At 28.9% G+C, this 24,197-nt stretch overlaps 1 protein-coding gene across 5 annotated transcripts in view; it reads left to right on the top strand.

The window, feature by feature from the left end:
- Window positions 1-24,197, top strand: part of rsh (Rap GTPase activating protein radish) — a 223,403-nt gene that overhangs the window by 173,427 nt on the left and 25,779 nt on the right. For all 5 annotated transcript variants that reach the window (XM_071893238.1, XM_040724920.2, XM_071893237.1 and 2 more), the window contains 5 exons: window positions 4,037-4,165; window positions 4,376-4,463; window positions 5,032-5,290; window positions 10,793-10,913; window positions 16,560-16,628. In XM_071893238.1, coding sequence (XP_071749339.1) covers window positions 4,037-4,165; window positions 4,376-4,463; window positions 5,032-5,290; window positions 10,793-10,913; window positions 16,560-16,628 — 666 coding nt within the window. The remainder of the gene's footprint in view (window positions 1-4,036; window positions 4,166-4,375; window positions 4,464-5,031; window positions 5,291-10,792; window positions 10,914-16,559; window positions 16,629-24,197) is intronic.

Here is a 24,197-nt window from a genome sequence, read left to right on the forward strand (position 1 = left end):
TGCTCTTATAGCCCTTATAGAGTTATATTTAAAAAAATAATTTAATAACAGGGTTCCGAAGCTAAACGTAGACTGAATGACTAATAATTTTGAATTTTTTTCACAAAATTTTGAGACACAACCTTTGAGAACATGTTCACTCAATATGGCTTCCTCAGCAGTAATCACAACCTTCACACGGCGGCGGAAAGCCTTGTAGGAGTTGATGATGAACTTCTCGGACAAGTTGCTCAACTCCTTCTCAATGGCGGTCTTCAGGGAGTCCACGTTCGGGTAGAATGTCCGGTTAGTCTACTTCTACAAAGTGACCCACACAGCAAAGTCCAACGGGTTCCAATCCGGCGAAGATGATGGCCACATGTCCTTGTCCCAAAAATCAGCCATGTTATTGCTGCAGAACTTCTGGAATTGGGCCGATGTATGTGAGGGTGCACCATCTTTTTTTTTTTCAGGCTCAATTTTCTGGAGAGGGTTTTGATGGTTTTGCATACAGTCTCCTTTTCTTCAGAGTATCTGTCAACAGGTGGCGTGGGGGCCCTTGTGTAAGAGGACACTCCCAAGTCCTCCTTCACAGCCCTCCTGATTGTCCCCTCGTCCACGTCAAACTCGTTAGAGAGGCGATTCATGGATTTTGCCTCCTTGATCTTCTTCTTCAGGTCCCCCAAAAATTCAGAATCCCTTTTCAAGTTGTGTCCCCCACTTCCTTCTTTGCTTGTGAGGTCTTTTCCAATATTGATTTTAAATAGTCTTTACAACAAGTTTTATGGTTTTATACAAATATAATTATATAATATAAAGTAATTACTTTATCGAAATTATAGTAATCAAATGATTAAGTTTCATTTTTGTTGAGTTTGCGTGTATGAAACAAAAGACAATATTACGTATACCTAGAGCGACTCAGTTTTAGTGGCAAAAACCCTTCGATATTGAATGCTAAAGTCAAATAATTGGTCAAACAAATTCATATAAATACAATGTAGGCAAACAATGGACTTCATAATTAAAATACAATCAAAACAACATTAAAGTTTCGATTAGGACATTTGACTTTGTCATGAAAAATAACCCACATATTTATAAATTTATTTATTAAATAAGATAATCTTGTCGAATCTTCTTTCTTCATTTTGTAGTCTTACAAATAGAAATACTGGAAAGAAAAAGAAACATAGACCATGACGATTTAAAAAGAAATAATTACTATTTTTAACTTCAGAACGGAACCGCGTGACGTCGGTGAAACATGATGTTTATATGTTTGTTAGATCTTCATTACTTCATACTTTATAACCAAATTAGTTTATTTACTCTAATTTGTCCAAATCTCTTTAAATAATCAATGATCCTTCATCCTTACGGTCTTAGCTATGTTTATAGATATTTTTAACTCATAGCTAGGATTGAATTATATAAAAACGATAAACAAAGAAAAAATGATGGATATAGCTTATCAATATAAGTTCTAACCACACAACTCCTACTTAAAGCAGTGTCAGGAAAGAAATGGGAAGATAAAAAATGGAACAGAAAAAAAGTGGAGGGAAAAAAGGTGTTAGAAAAAAAAATGAAAAGTGTCTAAATGGAAAAACAGGCAAAATTCTTCAAACTCACATAATTACTATCACCAATATAATATATATTGAGATAAAAAAAATACGACAGCGGTTCCAATGGAAGAAGTGTCAATCCCTTAAATCTCAGTTAACAAATATAATATTATTATAAATGATGGATTATTCATATTCGACAAGACTCTTGGATTGACGAACAAACATTTGCATAATACTAGGAAATCGATGCTCCTGCTATTTTTTCGTCGACATTTTTCCATTGTCCTTTTTTCCTAAAATCACTTTAAGCATACTTTATCTCTTTTTATTGAAAGAGATTATGCTGAGAACATAGTTAGAAACTACGTCATTTCAGCTGTTGTAATTACTATAAAATACCGACAGAACTTCCATTCTTTAGTTTTCTTAGAGCAATCTACCACTAAAAATAATACATCTAGCTAATTTTGCAACCAAATCTTGGGATTTCAATACAGGTTCAAAGAATTATATTTTCATTTTATTATTTAAACCAACTAATTTTAGATTATAATTTACCTTTCAAATATGCTTAGAAAAAAACTACAATATACTTTAAATTGTTAAAAAATTAAGATTTATTCTACTCTAAAGTTTATTTTTATTACAAATGTCACATTGGAGTTTGACCAGTTGTTTTTATTTAATATAGGGTACTTTTAGTTATTATTAAATATACGAAACATTGGGGGAGGGGGGCAGGGATAAACCTTTTAATTTTTTTTTTTTGCTATTCTACAGGCCTTAGAAAAGAAGAAACATTTGATTTGTTCGAATTTCCGTCTTGTGTTTTCATTTTCTAGGGATTTCCCTTGTCCAAGAGGATTTTGTTCCATTTCAGAATGATTCAATGAATGAAATTATATATTTTTTTTAAATTATGACTTATGATCGGTGAGTCTAAAAATTGTCTGTCTGATACAATAGTTCTTGTTCCTCGTAAAATGTTTTGGGTTCCTCCTCTATTTCTGTTATGATTCTTTTTTAAATAATCTCTAGGAACCTTTAATTTACAATACATTTTGTTAATTTTTAATATTCTTCAGTTATAAATACTTTTATAATTATTATTTGTCGTTTATTCATACATAGGAGTAACAACATTTTTTTTCATTTTTAAGGTTTTAAAGTAATGATCAGGTATTTTGTGTACAAATGTTAAGACTTATAGATCCATTTTTTATTTAAAAGTTACTATTTTAATAAATTAAAATTTATAAAGTCAGAAAATATTTTAGATTCTTTGCTCTAATGGGTTAAACTTTTATTTTTAATATTCAAAACCTATTCATATAAAATTTGTAAAATAATAGTTGAGTCTGGATTAGATTAGGTATCAAGTATTTTATGATTACAATATATTTTTAAAATTTGTCAATTGAACTAGAAAAAAAAGAAGAAAAAAATAAACCAAAAACCTTTTCTGATTATTATCCTCGTCCTTTCATCTACAAATATGGACATTCCTTAAATCCCAAATACTCATTGGCTTTATACATTAATAACATTACTTTTGTTTTAAACTCTTGCCTTTACATAAAAAAACAAAAAACAAATAATATGTTTAGATTATATATGTGGTATGTCAATAATAAGGCAAGCTAGAATGATTTTTCTCAAAATTGACTCCGAATTACATTTGTATCCTTTCCCCTGTGCTGCAGATTGCACTGAAAGTAGCTAAAAATATATCATTCCTATAAAAAAATGATAAATTGATATATTTATTTAAAAAGGGCCACATAAGACCAATCCTACCACTACTTTAAATCAAATAAAAGATCTAAACCATAAACTCTGTTGTATTTGAAGTAAAAAAATTAATGGGGATTTCCCCCTTTTGTAGATTTTAGTTCAATATTGTTTTTATGTCGACGCACCACATTTGTCCTCAGTCACCCCCTGCTTTCATATCATCTAATCGATTAACTCACAAAAAGTGTTAGTATACAAAAATGATGTACAATATAATTTGTTGGATTAATCGCTCAGCCTATTTTCACTGTGATTCAATTAATTTTAGATTTTATTACAAAACTCACAGAACCTACATATTTCGTATATGTGCTCACTAATTCTTATTTTGCTTCTTTTACCATCTTTTCATTTACATAAATGCTTCTACAAAAGGTTTGTATACTATTGATATACCTTTGTCTCAGTCTAAGTGTTTCCCTCCACAATCCTTTTATTTATAAATAACGTTTATACCATCAATTTACAAATATCTTTTTTATGTATTTGTACCAATGTAGAAAGACATCAAATCCAATGTAATTAATTTTTTTGATATTAAATTAGAAATATTAAAAGTAATAAAAGAATTAAAAATATATTACTAAAAAAAATTATCTTCATTCACGGAATATTTTTTTAGTTACTCGCACAACCTTTCTTATATTTTCTATTATATAGATGATTTTTTTTATATATTCCCTTTTTAGGTGGTGGGCGAAGGGGATCGAGGCCATTTCTATCACCTGATATGACTGTAGATGTAGATATGAAAGATTATAAATATCGACCAACACGAAGAGACTCCCTTTCTCCGGACTCTGCCTCTAATGAAGAAGGTTTGAAATAAATATTTTATTAAAGGAAGTTGTTATATACGCTATGTACATTTCAAACAAACAAAACATAATAATTTTAAAAAACAAGCGTAATTATCATTATTAAATTTATGGGACACAGGTGCTCCCGTGGTGCGGAAGAGTGATTGAATATTTCATATTTAGAAATTAAATTTTTGATACTTAATTAAATTTATTTATATTTAATAGGTCGAGGAAGCAAACGTAATTCAAAACCTGACTCTTCAAACTCGAGAGAAGAATCTCCACGTAGAAGGACTGGAGGTCAATTACGAAGGTATTACCTAGTATAGTACCCTAATAACTAGAGCTGGAAATTCTAAGCTCTTGTTAAATGTCTTTTAGCTTGAAATATGAACAGTATGAAATATTTTTCAAAAGCTGTTATTATTATTTTTGAACTCTTGAAGTGAAAACATGATTATGTTCATGATATAAGATGAATACCACTGAGGAACTCTTCTGAATTTATCATTTTAAAAGTCCTTATTGGACTCAAAGTAGAATTGAGGATCAACAGGAGAGTAATTTCTACTTATGTCTAAGCTAGATACGGAGTGATATTTATGTTTAACAAATTCCTGTCATATAAGCTTCACAGTGACTCTAAATTCTGATTTTGTAGATAATGACAATTGCCTATGTATAAATCTGGAACCACTGCTTGCTTATGACTCATCCTATAATAAATCATACCAGCTAAAGTGCTCTTCTTCCAAACATTTTTCAGTTTATCAGAGTTGTAATGATGACCTTTTTAGGTTTTTTTTTCATATCTACAGTGAAGCTTAGAATTTTCAACTTAAAACTAATACACATCCTTTAGTAGCTAATACTATTTTCAGGTCATCATGCCTTAGTGAAGATGGAGCGAAGATCCACTACAGATATAGAAACCATAATTCACCTGAATCATCTTCCGCCCATAGTTCAATTGAGCATTCGCCTAAAGACACAGAGAGTCGACCAAACCTTAACTCAAATAGATATCAAATGAGACGGCAGTCCACAACTGAGGAGATTCTTATTGCACGTGGCTTTCGAATGGAGGCTTCAAATGAAGATATGCTTCGGAGGCGTAACTTCCGCCGCCAATCGACTCAGGTTAGCACTAAGATCATACTACAACGTATCAGGGTTGTTTAAAACTTTTGGGAACATATTATAACTACCGATGGAAAATATTTTGAGGAGGGGGAAATATTAAATTACCCATCTTTCAACGTCATACTTCATAAAGCTACATTTATGTTACAGTATAATGTTAAAAATCTATCAATTCTCCTTTTCTAATTACGGAGGTTGTGTGACTAAAAATGTTAATTGATTTGGAAATGTAGGGTTTGATTTGTACGTCAAAGAAGGTATAAAATAGTGATGGTACGATTTATAAAAAAAAAGAAACAATTCTACTAGAAGGGTCATCCACTTGCTTATATTTTAGGGGTTTGATTTATGCAATATTTTGAAAAAGATTTGAAAAATTTAATTTCAAATATACAATTTTTATAAAAAAATTAAGGTATAAAATTTGATATCTAAATTTTTTTCAAAAATCCACAACTTTCACAAAAAATTAAATAAAAAAAATAAAAAATTTACAGATTCCACAAAAAATTCAATTTTTTGTTTAATTAATAGGTAAAATCTATGTCAATTATAATTTATTGCTGATTAAGTTTTTATTCATATGGAAATGGTATTCTTATTAGGGCTTCCTTTAATCCTTAGTAACTCTGTAGGAATACTGAAATTGATTTTCTATGAAAATACTTTTAGTTACTTATAATCAATATTTTACTCATAATCTCATAAGAGTAACTTACTCAGCAAAAATCTTAAGGAGCAGAAAATAATAATAAAAATATGATTTTATTGTTTCATCTTTGAATCACGAAATTAATTTTGTTTAGAGTTTTATCCAAATATAACTTCATATTCAATACAGTTAATCAGTTACATACAATTAATATTTATCCTCAATTAATATAACTGATTGTCCAGAGTTACCAGGTACCTTATAAGTCTTTCACTACCTTACATAATGTATTTAATTTTAATCTGATTGAAGTCAAACCAACTCAAACATGGTAGATATGAAAGATATATTTATTCAATATATATAACAGAAGTGGGACTTATAACAGCTTTCAATATTATTTAAAGTTGAAAATTTGAAAATTGACTATTTGAAAAAAAAAAATATATAAATATTTTTTTTCTTTCAAATTCTTCTTTTTCCTTCGACAGTCAAGGTAGGTTGCCTTGGATTTGAATGCTTTAAGTGTATCACCTTTGCATTGGATACTACAGTGTTTTCTTTTATAAGCAAATACTCTTTACTGCTCGCGTTATTTACAAATTATATGCTTTTTTCTTTTATTTGTATCCTTCCGGCTCAAAAAAGTAGCAATATATAATATAGATCAGGGCTATTCAACTATTATAAACAAAGGTTCCAACGTATACATAGGTCTTTAAATCTATTACCAGGGCGTTTACCATATATATACTCAACTATATTTTCTCCTCCTTGTCTCCTTAGATAAAGTACTTAGATAAGTACTACTCCAATGAGCTAAAATTGCTGATTTTAAGGACTTCTATTAGTTTTATAACTACGAAAAATTCCCGGCAATTCTTGCATTTAATAGTAATAGCTTATTTGAGAACTTACACCATTTTATATGGTTTTTATCCATTTTACGTCATTTCACTGACGGATATGCATGTTGTCACTGAGATAAAATATATTTGATCTATCACTTTCTGTTATTTATGTAAAATCTTAACGCAAATACTGTCCTGAAGTGTTTAGTTCCCCCCCAAAAAAAAAAAAAAAAAAATAGGATATTAAAGCAATATAAAACTATATTTTCATTAAGTAAATGTTATAATATGCAATAAATTTCAGATTTTGGAACATCCACCGGATAAAACCTACAGTCATTATTGTTATTTAAGCCATAGAACACAAAAATTATCTTTACAATTTTCAATAAAATAGGTTTGGCTGTAAGAGCCTTTTTTTAAATCCCTATTTTTGAGTATAATTTTGATTTAGAACCATATTTCGAAATGAAATAACTGTATAAATTAAAATTAAAGGAAATAACAATTGATAAAAAACATTCAAAATTCAAAAGATAAAAATTTATAAAGTTATTTTGAATTCATTTAATAAGAAATGTATCTAATCATACAACAATCAAGATAAACAAAAGTTCTTATTTAGAAGCTAATAAATTTTGAATTTGATTTATATTATAGCTAAAAATAAAGAATAAACCTTGTATACAATTTAAAAAGATTTGCCGTCTAAAAAATACGATTTTGATTGATGTTTTTCGTTCAACTTATAATTTTCTTATAGAATAATTATTATGAAGTTAAAGGTTCGGTAATTCTTTTTCGAAATTAAATCAATATTTTACTAATTTATAAATTGTAATCAGTATTTTACTAATTTATAAATTGTAATCAATATTTTACTAATTTATAAATTGTAATCAATATTTTAGAAGCAGTAAAAGTTTAGAAATGAAATATATATAAGTGGATTAGATTACTTAGTCCAATCAATAAATACTATTAAAATACATTGGATATGAAACCAATTTAAATTGGGGATAGTTTTCCTACCTCTAAAATATTAATAACTAATTATAAATTGCCTAATAATCTGCGTGTCATAAAGATCAAAACTTGAAAGGTTTAAATTATAGGATATGTTTCCTGAAGTGGTATTATTTCCCTTAATAAGAGAGAACATCTGTTTAAATCAATTATTATAATTACTAAAATGAAACTTTTTTGCAACTTCAACAATTCTACTGAATTGGACTCCTTTGTTTTTTTTTTGTGTTTAAATCCGCATTTAAAGGCTAATACTGATCCCAAATCATCAAAAACTTGCAAAAAAAATTATAAAATTCAATGAATAATTTCTGTTATGTATATGTTTTTAGTATAAACAAATACTTGATTTAAATCAGCTAACCCTTTTACAAAGATCCATAAAAATTGCTACCCTAATGTTTTTTCTCTCTTAATAATGGTGAAAGTTGAGAAATGAACTAAAGTAAAATAAATTTCACAAACTTCAAAAGTATAAATGATGTATTAAATTCACGGAAAATATTTCATACTATTTATATTGATAAAAGGTGAAATATTAACGCACAGCCACTGTAGTCAATTTTTTCAAAACTTTTAATAAGTAAAATATATACATAAGGGAAAAGTCATTCTTTTTGGTTGTAATAGTATTCTTCAATATTTCTTTGTTTTCCCGATGTCCTCAGGAAACCCCATTAATATTTATATTTTTAAATATATAGTAAAAAAATTTGTAGCAAACAGTTATTTTCATGGGGTTTTTTTTGCAACTAATTAGTTATATTTGGAAATTAAACCCCTTATAACAGTAAATAGGGTATAAACTTTAATTCGTGGCAATTGAATAAGATTGGTTGTGGAGGAACCCAAAAAATTTTATTATACTATTTAAAAATGTTGAAACATTTTGTATTATCTTATCCTTGGTCCTATCATGGTTTCGCCGCTGATACATAGTGTGAAACCAATCATTCTTTGCCCAAAGAAATTGTTACCGTATATGTTTACATACATAACTTGAATATGGTTAATTTTACACTTGATTCCCCATCTTGTGAAATATTTAGAAATGAATTAGGAAATTTCACTCTTACTTAATTTAAAAAAAATAATTTCATACAAAACCATTCCATAGTCAAATGATTTGCAAGTGGTGTGCTTTGAAAAATTTCATGGAAGGTAATCAATTAACGCAGTAATTATATTATTTTTATCTGTATATATATAGATACAATCGGAAATTTACACTCGATTATTTTCTTTTCATCCCATTTCAATAAAATTTCTTACGCTAAATTGCTTATTCTTGCTAACCTAAAAAATAGAATTTTAAATTAATAACTCAATCCAACTCTGAGTTACTTTTCATAATGAATTTGATCAAAAATTGTCTTTTGGACAGTTACATTTTGGGTTGTAGTTCGTAAATCACTCATCGAATGGATGCATATACAGAGAACTTCGCAGGAAATAGGCTAGAGGGGTTGTAGCCCCACCCCAAATTAAGGAATTTTTTAAAGAAATTTTTTTCGCCATGTTTCACGAACAAAATCATTCGTCATAGAAGTTGATGTTGATGTTTGTGGCCTGGTGTTGTCCTGATGGGAAGACAATTCCTCTCCTATTTGGCATAGGTGGCCTCTTTTGGGCGATGGCTTCCTTCAGACTATTCCATTGTTGACAGTACAACTCCAAATTAAGAGTTTTACCAAAGGGGCTCATAGTAGATGATTCCCTGCCAATCCTCCCTAACATACAGCAAAATATTCCTGTTATTTAATTCTGGCTGGGACACCGTTTGCGGTAGCTCACTGGTATTGGAGCACGACCGTTCACTTGATGTTGTCCTAAGTGACCCACTTTTAATCACCAGTAACTATCCGCTTCAGAAAATGATTGATTTTGCTGTAATTAAGCAGATAGAAATTTGGTCTATGAGGTTTTTGAGTGAACTCTTGTGGCACCTATACATCGAGGTTATTTTTTAATCCAGCCTTATTAAAGTGGTTCAAATGGGGTCTTCTGCAATTTTTTTTTCTTGGGCAGTTGAAACAACGAAATAGATGATGGTCGGTTTTTCATAACTTTATTAATATTATTGATAATTGGTCTTCCAGAGCGTAGTGCATCTTTAATATCAAAATTACAGGAACGTAATCAACAAAGATGTAATTGTGCATGATTGGCTGTTACAGCATACAGCCTATGAAGATCATTTATATTTTTAGCGCCTGGCTTGCGTTTTCGCCTTTATCAAAGAACATTGTAAAGTATAGTGGATTATCTCTTTGTTTGTGTCCATCTTTGATGTTTGATTAAAAAATATAGTGAGTCAAGCAAAAATTGTGTGATAAGAACTTTTAATACGAAATCTTTTCTTTCTAATCAAATTTAGCTTAACAGATCGTACTTAAACAACACGAGATCCATATAACTAAAGCTATCTATATGAAAAATAATTGATTTTTTTACTCAACTTTTTTATTAATACATCATTTGATAGCTGTTGGGAATGCAACAAATTTGTTTTGTTATTTTTTTTTTAGATATCTTATGAAAAATATGGTTGAAAATTAATTATATAATTATGTAAGAAGAATTTTGTATATTGTATAATAAAGAAAAGATAAAAAAGAATATATGTAGTTGTCTAATAATACTAGAATATACAGAAAATAATACTAGGCGATTTAACATATCAAATTTGGTTCAAATCGATGTAAAAAATAAAATCCAATATAAATTTGTCATATACATATATGATATTAATAAAACTAACAAAATACATTAGTATATACTGTTTTACATATGTCAACACCCTGATACAATATTCTGCAAGGATATTTTTGTCTCTCGGTAGGATAAATACTCTATAGAAGTAACAGGGGGTTAATTATCTAAACTTGAGTCCTTGTAAAATTTATGGCAAACAGGATATCTATTTTATTTATCGCTTTTAAAATAACATTTTATCCAATATTTTTTCAGATAGAACCACCGCCTCGCACTCGGGGACGAAGAGACTCTTGTACACAAATAACAGACGGCCTTGTTGAAACCATGACCATCGAATCAGACAAATCTGCGTATGACCAATTTTCTCAATCAGGTAAGAAAATCTATTTGCATGGCTCAATTAGAAAACCCTAATGATCCACTTTAATTTACATATTGCACTTATTCTTCGAGAGTATGCTTTTGGGTTATTTATTGATACACCTGTACATAAGTTTGGATGGCTATGCATTTGAATACATAATAACCATAAGAGCATCAGCAAAAAATACAGGAAATAATGTATTCAAGCATATGCAACAGGAAAACCCCTCCAATAAATTTGAAATGTATAATCGTTATAGAGTTCGACGTTTTGGCAAATTTCTTAGACAATAGTTGTTACCTCAGACTTTTCAAATATTTGAATTGTAGTTATCTAACAGATTTTACTTGTCACATAGATGTAGGAAAATCAACACTTTTAATTTTGTGAATCATTTTAATTAAGTATGATTAAACTTTCAATTATGAAAGGTAGGGGCAGAAGAAAGAAAAAAATTATATTTTTATGTTTCTTTAATTTTCTATTTGTTCTTTCCTTTTGTCAAATATGTTGAGTGACTGTATTTTATTTAGTTAATTTGTTTTGTTATTGTCAAAATTATGAATAAATATACCCTTAGTAGGCTTTTTAACAATTATAATAATTTATCAATATGAGATACTCGATGCTAGGTAAATACGATCCTATAATCTATTTCAATGGCTCAATTAAGCATACACAAATGATCAGTTATAATTCGCATATTGTTATTACTTTTTATTAAGGTCTTGGATTAGTTATTGATAAGCTTATATATAGATTTGGGCTGTCATGTAAGTGCATAAATAATGTTAATGAATAATAATTAATTAATTATTAGTAATCCAATGTCTTTCATCATTCGATTAATTAGTCGGAAATATTAATTTGTTTTTTTCCCCAGTCATTCAAATATTAATGAGATAGAGAGCTAAAACTTACATTTTCTAGAAAGTTTTACTCTTACGAAAGGATATGACTAATTATACCAACTCCATCAATTATTGTATATTGAACTATCATTAATGGAAACACAGGAAATAATTAAGTTAATTTTAATTATTTATTAAGGTTAAGTAATGGTAGAGGGGAAATATTTCAATTATAATAAAAAAGTATAACTATTCGAAAGGGGAAGAGAAATGAGAGGATTTACAATATCTAGAGCTACAAACTAAGTCACAATAATGTGATTGGCTGGACCAATAGGGGAAGTCGGATAAATAATCCGAAATGGACCCTGTTTATATTTTAAGAGTTAACTTATGTATATCCCAAAATACATAAACATTTTCCTATTTTTTTGTGATAAAATAATAAACCTCATTATTGAGTGAAACTTTCTATGAAAAAAATGGTATTTTTAAAAAAATGCCGAATTTAAGTTTGGCTAACATTTATCATTGCTGATTGCTCTGGTCTAGGTAAATTGAGTAAAAAAAATTGCCTCAATGTATATTTTGCCGAGTTACCATTTAGAACATTTGACCCAAAAATGGTATTTAATATATTTATTGCGATTGCATATAGGTATAAGAAATTCGTAGTTCAAATATAGCTCGAATTATAATTAATTGATAATGAATACTTTATTAGCACTTCTTACATTGGAATAGCGGTCGTGTTTTTTTATTACTTAATTTATTTACTGGGCGAGGGCTCAAAAATTAAAATCCTCTTCGAGGCCTTCCCATCCCAGTTCCAAAGGTCTTACAATTGTTTACTTGGCACCATTCAAAAGAACTGATAAAAAGCTATAATTTGATGTTAGTTCTGTTTTTTTGCGATCAAAAATGTCTTTGCAATAATGAAAATGGCAGAGTGTGTGTGATCTCCTCCACGCACAAGTTGATCTACCACAAGGATATCTCAAACATTAGACGCTGTCTGAACGAGAGAAATGGTTGCTTCTTGGATGAATCAAGAGCTTGGACCGAGAGAACCTGCATCACCAAACATCCAGGACAGTCTATGGTCCTCGACATCGTGGTGTTCGACGGCAGTCCGATGCCTCCCTACTTCTTCAAAGCCAGCGAGAAAGTCAGCATAGACGCTTACTACAAGGTCCTCAGGTATCATGTCTTGCCATGGCTGAGGAGCACGTTACTCAAGGACAAATATGGGGTTACCCAAGACGGCGCCCCAGCACACATATCGAAGAAGGTACAACATTTTTGTAGGTAGAATATGGCTGCCTTCTGGCCGGTTGACTTCTACCCTTCAACCTCACCCGACATGAACTGTTTTGTGTTGCTTAGAGAGCAAGACAATCAAGACTTCTCACCCGAATATCGATGCCCTGAATTATTTAACATGGATTGACACATACATTTCAGCAAAAATAATAAAAAACTACCTATATTAATACAAAAATATTGTTGTTTCAATAAAATTAAATTTTTCCAGGAAAATCAGTTTCTATTGACAATCTCAGAATAAAGTTGGGGAAAAAATTAATATTTAACTGTTCCATATATGATATATATGAATATATCCATATTCAATAGTGTTGATTACTTACATTAGTTTTTTTACAAAAGGATTGAGGGTGGCACTTTGTCTTGCGGCAAAATAATACAACTCCCAGAATGATAGTATTAATAAAAATAATGACATTTCCTTTATTATATCACAACAACTTTCCTTTAAAAATACAGAAAGAGAGTTGCAAAATCAGTTTGGTAAATAGCCCATTCTAAGCCACTTCTTCTCCAGTATGTAACTATTATTCAATAATAAGTAGTTGGGTATTTCTTTCAGCTGAATAAGTGCTTATTCAAATTCAACCAGTCCACATTCAGAAAATGATAACAGGAAAAGAAGCAGATATACCGACATCTGACGGCAAAATACAGAATAATTTTTTTGTGTTAGCTATGTAACACTTTAATATAAAATAATGAATTTTTTTAAACACCATCTCTTCTCAGCTCTATAAACTTAAAAAATGTTATTTTTGAAAAAAAAAAATATCAAAAGTTATGTTTTGTTGCTTTAAAACTTCCCTGAACACATATTCATAACTTTTGGACGAAACATTATTTGATAGAGTCTAAACAAACACAGATTTATAATGTCTAAATTTTCAGTTAATGTACAATGTATCACACTTTTTGAAATGCCTACAATGTCTACTAGCTTGTGTACTTTCATTTGACGACCAATTAACGCCGTTTTTTTATATTTTCTTATAACGATATGGAATCGTCTCTTCATTTAACTGATCCCTGAGATGCTTGTCTTGGTAGCTTTTTTGGCCTTGTTTTAACTTAACTATCCCAAATTTTACTTACATATACAAAGGAACAGACTCGCCCAAAGTAGAATCCAAATCAGTTTTTTATTGTTTAGTGTGAGGACTATCAAATAATGGTATCATATCACATAAATATGATAAGTTTTATCCATTTTCACAAATTTAATTTATGCGTTACCTATTGTTTCCTGCCAAACAATTACCCTACTAGTTATGGGGCGCCTTCAAACATGGACCATATGCTTTCACGATGTGTAGTTTCTAATGCAGTAAAAAAAAATAAAAAAATAGATACTACCATCTCCTATTCACGCTGGCTAGTTTTTGGGACTACTCTCACACCACATACTGATTGATACCCCCATATTATGGTTTACTCCCATTATTTTATTTAATATACACAAAACCTTTGCCAAAAATCAATTACTTTATTTGCACCTTTTTCATCATTTTTGGGTTTTTTTTTCTTTCAAGGCAATCTTCACTAAACAAGTGTACATCATTATATAATTTACTTTTTTTTATGACTGCATCACTTACAATTTATAAATTGACGGCGTTAATGTAGCTTTGATAAATAAGTATGATTAATTTTTGATAATTCAATAAAAAAATAATTAAAAAAAAAAATAATTACCTTAGTTTTATTATTCATTACTTCACTTATTAATTTTGGTTTTTATGATGTACCTTTTAGAATCATAAATCTATGTTAATATTTTCACATAAATCAATTGAATTGAATTTAATATTAAAAAAAATAATTTATTTTTTTAATTTCATTTGTTGTGTGTATTGATTCAATCAGTTGATTTAATTAATCGCAGTAATGATCGATTAATTAACTGCCATATTTTTTATTAGTGAAGTATACCAAGGAATACTCTACTGGGGGTTAAAAAGGTAGTGACACCTACCTTGTACTTAATTTTAAAATGATTGAAATAGATCAGGAATAAGTTGCACTTGAAAAAATTTATTTTATAAATAATTAACATCATATGTGAATTTGGCGGCCATCACCCTGAATTACTGCCTTCCATTGCTTTCAGACCATCTTGTGCAAATTGATGAAACTAACTGTCTTATGGGCTGTCCAGCTGAAAAATACAATTGACCTTATTTTACTTATTCATAGCCTTGGTGAACTTTTTGACCCTTTGTCTTTCAAAAACATCGATTAGTCGGCCACTGATCATTGATATCCATCATTCAACCAAATTGTAGATATTTTTCACTTAGTTAATGCCTCCACCCCCTACTCCTTCAAAGATACTTTTATATTGGTTATTGTGCTGATGTTTTTGTTGGCATTGCCAAAAGATACCACACGATAATTCAGCTTCTTGTACAAAGGATCAACAGTGAATGTGTTTTCATCAGAGAAGATAATTGCCGCTCTCTGTTGTGTTTCAGGTTTTTCAAAATTCGTTGACATCATTTCTGAGAAAGTTTTTCCCGACGTTGGGATAGAAGTTACCTCTCAATTCAGAGACATTCCACCGGTAGACCGATATACCTACTTCTTCTTGATGTACTTTGAGATTGTTATAGTCGTGTTCTCCTCAGACATCTCTCATGTTTTGGGGCTTCATTTTGTCGGTTCTCTAGAGCTTGTCCTTATAGGCATTACAAATATTAAAACGATTTCTGATCCGATGGGCAGTTATGTTGCAGCCGTTGAGGATATTCATGATTACAGAGGTGGTCCTCCCGGTGCAAATTTAACTGACAATAATAGATCTTCTTTCCACCATTTTTATATGTATGTATCAATTTTTAAAATATACAGACCAATCAAAATGCTTATAAGCTATGTTTTTCATAAATAGCCGCAGCTTTATATTTAAACAACACACCTATTGAAAATATCTTACTATATCATTACTTTTTCTAATCCAAGCATATGATCTCTTTTTCATTGTCTTTTCCCCCTGTAGTTAGTCAAAATAAGGGCGATTATATCATCTGAATTATAATTAATAAATAAAGTTTATTTATACAAGACGACATTCATTGAACAATTGTTTTATCTCTAGTTTCATTATTATTCTACTCTTAGAAAATGAAGAATAAATCAACTATAGTTAGTCTAAAATGAGAAAGAGAAAAATATTTTTATGTTCAATATATAGAGTATTCTTTAAGTAGACGGACTAAATCAAATTAAATTTAAAAGATTACGAAATTTGTACTATAAATTTTTCATCAAATCTGTCATAAGCTGTTTTTGAAAAACACGAATCTAATTATTGATACCCTAGGGACAATATTTGTTACATATTTTGAGAATTATCATTATATCAGGCATATTTTATTTATACTTTTTATTATTAAAAAAATCCTAGTCTTAAGAATAATTACATTGTATTAATATTTATATGTAGACAACAATTGATAATTATATGCACCTTTTACAGAGAGAAAAAAGAAAAGAAATTCGATGCCAACAGAGTCTGTAGACGATGAAACTAATACGAAAGCCGAAGGTATAGTCCTTTTTTTTTATTACTTATATTTATATATGCACATTATACAGGACTCACTAGTATCAACCAGTTCTAATAATATATATTGCATTTCTCACGCATAGTCTAATATCTTCAAAAAAGTTACGTATTTCATGTGTAATCTAATGTCGAATCTGCAATCAAATATCAACTGAATTGATTTAAGAACCAGGGAGCTCAAATAATAACTTACGTTGTTTAATCTAAGCATTTACTCTAGTTTGAAATTTTTGTTATTGGCAATATAGAACAGTGTTTTTATTTATTTATAAATCTGTTATCATTATTCTTGAGAAGAGTACATCTAAATGAAAAGTAATCAACTTAATGATCTGGTGAGTGATTCTGAGGATTTGTTGGGGAGTTATAAGTGTTAGTCGTCCCTGATGGAATCCAAGTTGAATTGAAGAACAAAATTGGAGTCCTTCCTACATATATCATCCTTTCGTAGCTACTCACAGCTTATCAACCGAAAGTTACAAACCGTTTAGCTGTTTTTCTCCGAAAAATTATTCAATTTCTCATAATTCGTTTAAATAAATTAAAATTACTTGGTTATTATTTATTTACAACTAGAAAAATTATTAGGACTGCAACTTTATAAACATGCAACAAAATACTTATCATACTTTTTTTTGATATAAATATTTAAAAAAAGTACCAATATATTTTTGATCTCATTTTTTAAGATGTATCCTGTACACTTTATTTATACATTTGGTGTACACAGTACATACTCTTTGTATATAAAAGGGTTTTCAAATAAGAGGCGTTATTTTGATATTCAAAGATTTTTTTTTTCCTTCAAAAAATGAGGTCTTGAATCGACGCTGGGATTTTGGCGTAAACATTATCTTTCACATAGTCCAAAAGGATAAATTTGCATGTTTTTAAATCTGAAGATCTCGGTGCCTAATTGTGATCACCCTTTCGAGAGATAATACCGTCCAGAAACTTTTACCGTAAAATAACGATGATTTCGTTGCTTGTGTGGCACGTAGCACCATCTTGTTGAAATTAAACGTTGTCCAAATCAATACCATCCAATTCCAGCTATAAACAATCTTTAATCATCTCTCGATAGTGCAGTCCATTCACTTTAACTGAGATTTAACACCTTACAACTTCATCCTTTCGGGCTATGTCAAAGATAATGTTTACGCCAAAATCCCAGCATCGGTTCAAGACCTCAAAGATAGAATTCGTGAAGTTATTGAGGGATCACTTTGCGATTTGGGCACGGAAAATTCCATAAAAAGGATAAGGCCCGGTTATTACCTCTTATTGGAAAACCCTTTATTTTTTAATACTGTTCCTGTAGTGATTTTGAAGCGATCCAGCTCAAACCTCTCCTCTCCTCTGAAGACTTTTTAATTCATTGTTTTTTTTGTTAATCTGTATAAGTTTGTTGTATCTCTAATTTCTTTTTTAAAATAGTTATTCTGTTAGTCCAACATAGCATCTTGATTTGGAAATTTGCTCTAAGCCAAAAATTTATCGAAACGTTATCTTTTCATGCGCTGTTTCACGATTACCTTCTACACTCATATTTATAATTGTAAATTCTAAATATCTTTAATAGAGTGAGTTTTTTTGTTTAAGCAAATTGAACTGCTTTTTTACCTTTGAAAGCTAATATCAATATTCTTTCATTCTTGATGAGAAAACATTTATTCATGTAAGATGGAGAGTATACTGAGAATTTGTTGGTAAGTTATAAATGTACGTCGTTTATGTCATCTAAGTAGAGTGAAGAATCAAACGCGTAGGTTTCCTTGCCTTTTTCCTTACTTGATACAGAGGGAGACTTGCTTTTATTTCCTTTCCCTCAGAACGGTTTTTTTTTGTATACCATTTATAAACCTGCTCATAGTAAATTCATACAATTATCAAAATAGTGGGTTAAATTTGTTTGTGTGAATAATTATCTTCTTTTTGGACTCAAGACTGACAATAATTTTCCATAAACAGTCAGTGTGTGGATTTTAATATTTTCAAGGACTATAAATTCGATTCTAGAGTAATAAATTTTCGTCAACTTTTCTAAAACTCGTTTTATTTAATGTTCATCAAATATAATAACAAATATTAATTATATAAAAATATATTAGATGATTGATGCACTAATTATAGTCTCACAATATGTCCATGAATATATTAAATACACTTGCTTTAATAAATTCAAATTCCTTTAGAAACTGGGAAGATATATAAATGGAACATTTATTTTTATTTTTCCTTTTCCTGTTTGTTGGTCACCAGGATTATGGCAAGAAACTATGGTAACTAATCCATTTTGATCTATCTTGGTACGAAGATTGTATATGGTCACAGTAAGAGACCATTAAATTTTGAGAAGCTCAGGAATGGACACAAAACTTGGACTGTTTTTTTTTTGTTTTTTTTCTCATTACTATGAAAAGATTTAGTGATAATTTTTTGATACTCTGTTACCACCTTTCTTTTTGCATCAACAAACTGAGCTAATCATTTAGTAATTTCATCATCATGAGCGAGCAACAAGCAAAAAGGCAGTGCATCTTAGATCTCCTAGATTCTGGAGTTGATCTGATGAAGATTACAGACAATGTTAAGTGTTCTAGGATCCTGGTTTTTAAGTTGGCTATGATAAAAAAAATGGAGAAGACCTCGCCAAGGTATAAGGAAGTTGAGGACATAATTTAAAGTGGCAAGACTGGGGTCGAATATATATAGTAATGTTATAAGTGCCCTTTTTGACTCCCCTGCGTTGACTGTAGTTTGGGATTTTATTTTACTTAACCATGGCTACTTAAAAGATTTTGAACGAAATTTTGCAAAGGCTCTTTTTCTGATTGGTATTTCTACTCACCAGTGGCGTGCGCTGCTTTTGGTAACTGTAAAGCTTTCATAACCCAACGTATTACGGAGGATAACGGGATTGAGGAGATGTATCTGAGAGCTATTAATTTATGCTGCTGCAACTTTTTCTTTGAAGATTCCCCAGCTGTATTGTACTTCCTGGAATTACGTTTCGGATCTTATAAAATATTTCCCATCTTCTTTACAGAGATATGAAAAGACTTTAAGAACCATCATCAATATGTACAACGGACACTGTAAGAACATCACAGGCTAAGATGTTGGGATTTTTTTATGTATATATTTTTTCATATTTTGTCTCACTATGAGTCCTTTTAACTACCATTTTATAATTGCTTAGGTTAGATACTATGTTTTCTGTTGGGGTTTTCTTTCCCTTTATTTTTTATATCTGTTAGATTTTAGAGACCTAAAGAGAAAATTAATCTCAAACTATAATGTTTATTTAGGTTTTATTCTAAACACAAATTTTCTTTTATTCATCTAACAAATATGTACATATTTTTTATTTTTTTTATTCAATTCCCTTTTTCATTTCATAAATATTCTACTAATAGAAGAAATGGCCCTTAGTTGGTCTAAAAAAGTAAGAGAAGAAAAAATTATAATTGCAGGTTCCATAAATGAAGTTGTGAATCCTAAGCATTTTTTCGCGTCCCATTTTTGTTGTTTTAGACTACCTAAACCGTGTTGTTTTTCTTTTCTGCTTTTTTGAAATGGACCTGGAGTAAATTGATGATTCTTTGCCGATGACGTTCTTCCCTTTTCTTCTTGTAGTTGACTTTAATCAAACTACTTCTTTATCAAAATCTTAAAGGCTCCATTATGAAATAAAATTGTTTTCAATTAATTTTGATTATAATAAAGAATTAAAAATAGCTATAAACCAAATTGAAAATTTTATAGCCACTGTTTGGATCGTGTATAAATTCGGGTTCATAGCCTGTAAAATTTACAAATTATACCTCTTATAATGTCATATTTAGTTATACCACCAGCTATTTTAATTATAAACTATACATTAATAATATCATTTCATTTTGATCAATGAAAATTATTTATTTAGTATGTATTAATGAATAATTTCTAACTTTAATACTTTCATCAAAAGGTCAAAAATTATAGCATTTTTATATCGAATAGCTATTAATACCATTTATTATATTATCCATATTATACTAATTGTTCAAGCTTGTTGTTTCAACACAAAGCTAGTCTTAAATCAATATCATCGGAAAAAAATATCAATATATTTTTTTAAGGCATAAATGCAAACAACCTAATACTTCATGATCATTTGTCGGTATTTTTGGGGATTTTTATTCAAATTTCTGGGATTAGATAAAATACCCAACAAATTTGACAATAATTGAAGTCATTCATATGATTTATCTAACTATATTTGACTCCAATATGGCCATTCAAAAAAACATATTATTTTCTGAAATCATGATATGGAGTTATTGCAACATTTAAGTTTAATTTTCAATATCTTCAAAGAATTCTATATAATATTTTGATTGCAAAAACTTTTGATACTTATTAGTTGAAGAATATAAATTTAAAATATACTCAACTTTGTAAATTCCTTTTTATATTCTTTGACCCATTAGTGCCGATATTCTTATATAATTTACAAGTCTCCTTCTACTGAAATGATCATTTTTTAATGAAAAAATAATATATCTGTCCTAAAATTTATACAAATATTCCTTCACTTTTCCCATAGTAGGAAATAACACTAAAACTACAAAAATTATTGTCCAAAAATCTCATTTTATTAAAATTATATTTTTGATGATAAAAAGTTGTTTTATAAACCTCAAATTTTGTACACTTATTATCAAACTACTCGAATAAAAAATAAAATAAGGTAAAATATGTTTGTATAAAATAACCAATAATAATAACAAGTATCCTTACTTCTTCTTATGCATCATTTTTTGATTAAGTCCTTTAAATATAGCTGCAAATATCCAATATAAAAGTACTTAATTTACAAAGGAGAACAAAATGAGATCATTTCTAGATTATCATGATTATAGATTAAAAAAATTATATAAATTGACGATGGTAATCTTTTAGTAAATACAATCTAAATAGGATTTTTTTTATTTTTCATAGCTGTTATCATATTTTTTTTTTTAATTCTTGAAGAGGAAACATGGCTGTAACTTCTGTCTATATTATTACTAGATTGGTATTCCTTTTTCTCATCCAATAGCTCCTCACTGATAGTTTAATGAAACGTCATGACATGCTTCTCTCGTACCAAAAAGATTTTTTTAATTGTGTGGATGACTACGTTAACTTGAACTATCTTTTAACATAACAGCATTTTATATGATTATGAATCTCGTTAGCAAAAAAAGAAATAACATTTATAGATGTACGTTCTATATAATATATAAACCAAATAAAGAATGTTGAAATAAAAAAATAAAAAAATAACTAAAGAAACAATATAAATATATATATATATATTTTTTCTGTAATTGGCATCGGGAAATTAATGTTTGATTTGCGATTCCGATTCTTATTTGTTATTACTTATTACTGTTATTGAACTATTTATTAGCTATAAAAAATTATTCCCCAACCCAAATTAAGAAATTTTTGGATTTTTCTTAAAAAATTTAATCTTGGAAATTTTTACAAAACATTTACTTTTCTCTGAATAATTATGTGTTTATGAAAGTTTTCCGAAAAAAATGCAAAATTTGAATATTTAAAAAAAAAAGTTTTTTATTATAAATCTAATTAAATTTTTTCAAAAAAATTCCAAAGACCCCTTAAAAAGATATTTAGATATTATATATATAATTTTGTATAAATACCTGATATCAAAATGGTATTTTTAAACTATTAAAAAAGCGTAATATTTACTAAAATTTCATTGGAATCGGCATTGTGATTTTATTTGAAATCTTGCAATCCCTAATTTTCATGGATAAATTTGATTTTTTATTTACTTTGAATATTGAGATGTTTTCAGTTCTTATTTTAGTGGACCACAAGTAGTATTGTAAATTCGTTATTTACAATATTCAGTTTCACTTTTTTTTCCTTTGTAAATTGAAAGTTACATATTTCAATTTGAACTCACCATGAAATAGACTCATGTACCCAAAATCAAGTAATTTTACCTTTCAATTAACTAATAACTAAATGATTAATTTTCCTTCATCTCCACTGATCATTAAAACAAACACTCTTATTGATCCTTCTATGATGCCGTAATTTTTTCTAATAGGTTCCAAAAAGGCTTTATTTGAGCCTTATAAAGTCTCATAAATAAAGTGTCATATGTTTCTACAGAAAATAATATTTTTGGGTATCTAAACCAGCTCCATAAATTTGATTATTGGCATAATTGATCGAAATATGTCAATGAATAATGAGGTGTTTAAAAAACTTAGTAAATGTTAAGTACAATACCTACAAGGCATTATATACTTTTTTTCCAGTTAGATAAATAGATATAAAAAACCCAAAGTCTAAAAAAAAAAAATATATAAAATAGAAACTTCTTTATACAAAAAAAAAATATACCTACTGGCTTTGCTGTGATATCAATCACTTCCTTACGTACTTAATTATGTTCAAATATCATTTTTGTTCTTTGGAATAAAATAAACATGTTTTAATCTTTTTTATGTCATTTTTAAAACAATCTTTTGATAAAAATTAATATATCATATACTGTAAACTAGATTAAAGGATCTTTGATGTCAGTTTAAATGCTTTTTGAAGTGTTTGATTTACATATTAACAAACGTATGCACAGGGTTTTTCTAAATGAGTTAAATACATAACTTATCATAAAATATTATTTATATCTAGGCAAGATGAATAAGTTTAAAATGTTTAGCAAACATTTAATAGTAGAGTATATTAAGATTTCTTTCGAAATGACCACTGTTAGCCCAAATCAGAGTCCAAAACTTTATGACAGAACTGACACAGCTAGTACACATCATATCTTTCGAACATCCCTCTGTGCAGCCTTAGCTTAAGATATATGCTGGTCCTTATTGAAGCAGCATTCGTCTTCTGTTCCACCATCACCTACATTGGTATATTTATAATATTTTTTCAAAGAAAAACAAGAATATGAGGAAAGGAAAGAGATAACTAGAGACAAGCTTTCGAGAATATACACATACAGGGGATCCCCTCATATTGCAGTTTTTAGGAACAAGAAAAAATATTAATTATAACTCAGTATTATACTAAAAACCAAAAAAATTAAGTCTATTTATCAAATCAAATACTAACAGGGCACTCCCCCTATACATAATTATACATTTCTATATTATATAAGCATCAAGGGTGACCGCCAGGATTACATATATATATACATATATTTCTTGGTAGGGAGTAGAGTTTGGTTTTTTGAATTATTTGCATAACTTTCTATTATTAAAATGTTTATCTTTTTTAAATAAGACATCTTTGACAAAAAAAAGACTACTCCTGTTTTTCATTAACTTGTTTTTTTCTGCAAAAGCAATATTTTTTATAACCTCATTCCTTTATTTGGAGGGGGACTACAGGTCCATTGACCATTCTTCCCCTGCAGATAACTCTGCACATAGTATGAACAAAGTCATAATGACTGCAAAAATGTTAGTTACCTCAATATATAGTTTTTTTTATATAAAAACGCGACATGAGGGTAATATA

This window comes from Lepeophtheirus salmonis, chromosome 14 (assembly GCF_016086655.4).
Source record: "Lepeophtheirus salmonis chromosome 14, UVic_Lsal_1.4, whole genome shotgun sequence".
Taxonomy (NCBI): Eukaryota; Metazoa; Arthropoda; class Copepoda; order Siphonostomatoida; family Caligidae; genus Lepeophtheirus; species Lepeophtheirus salmonis.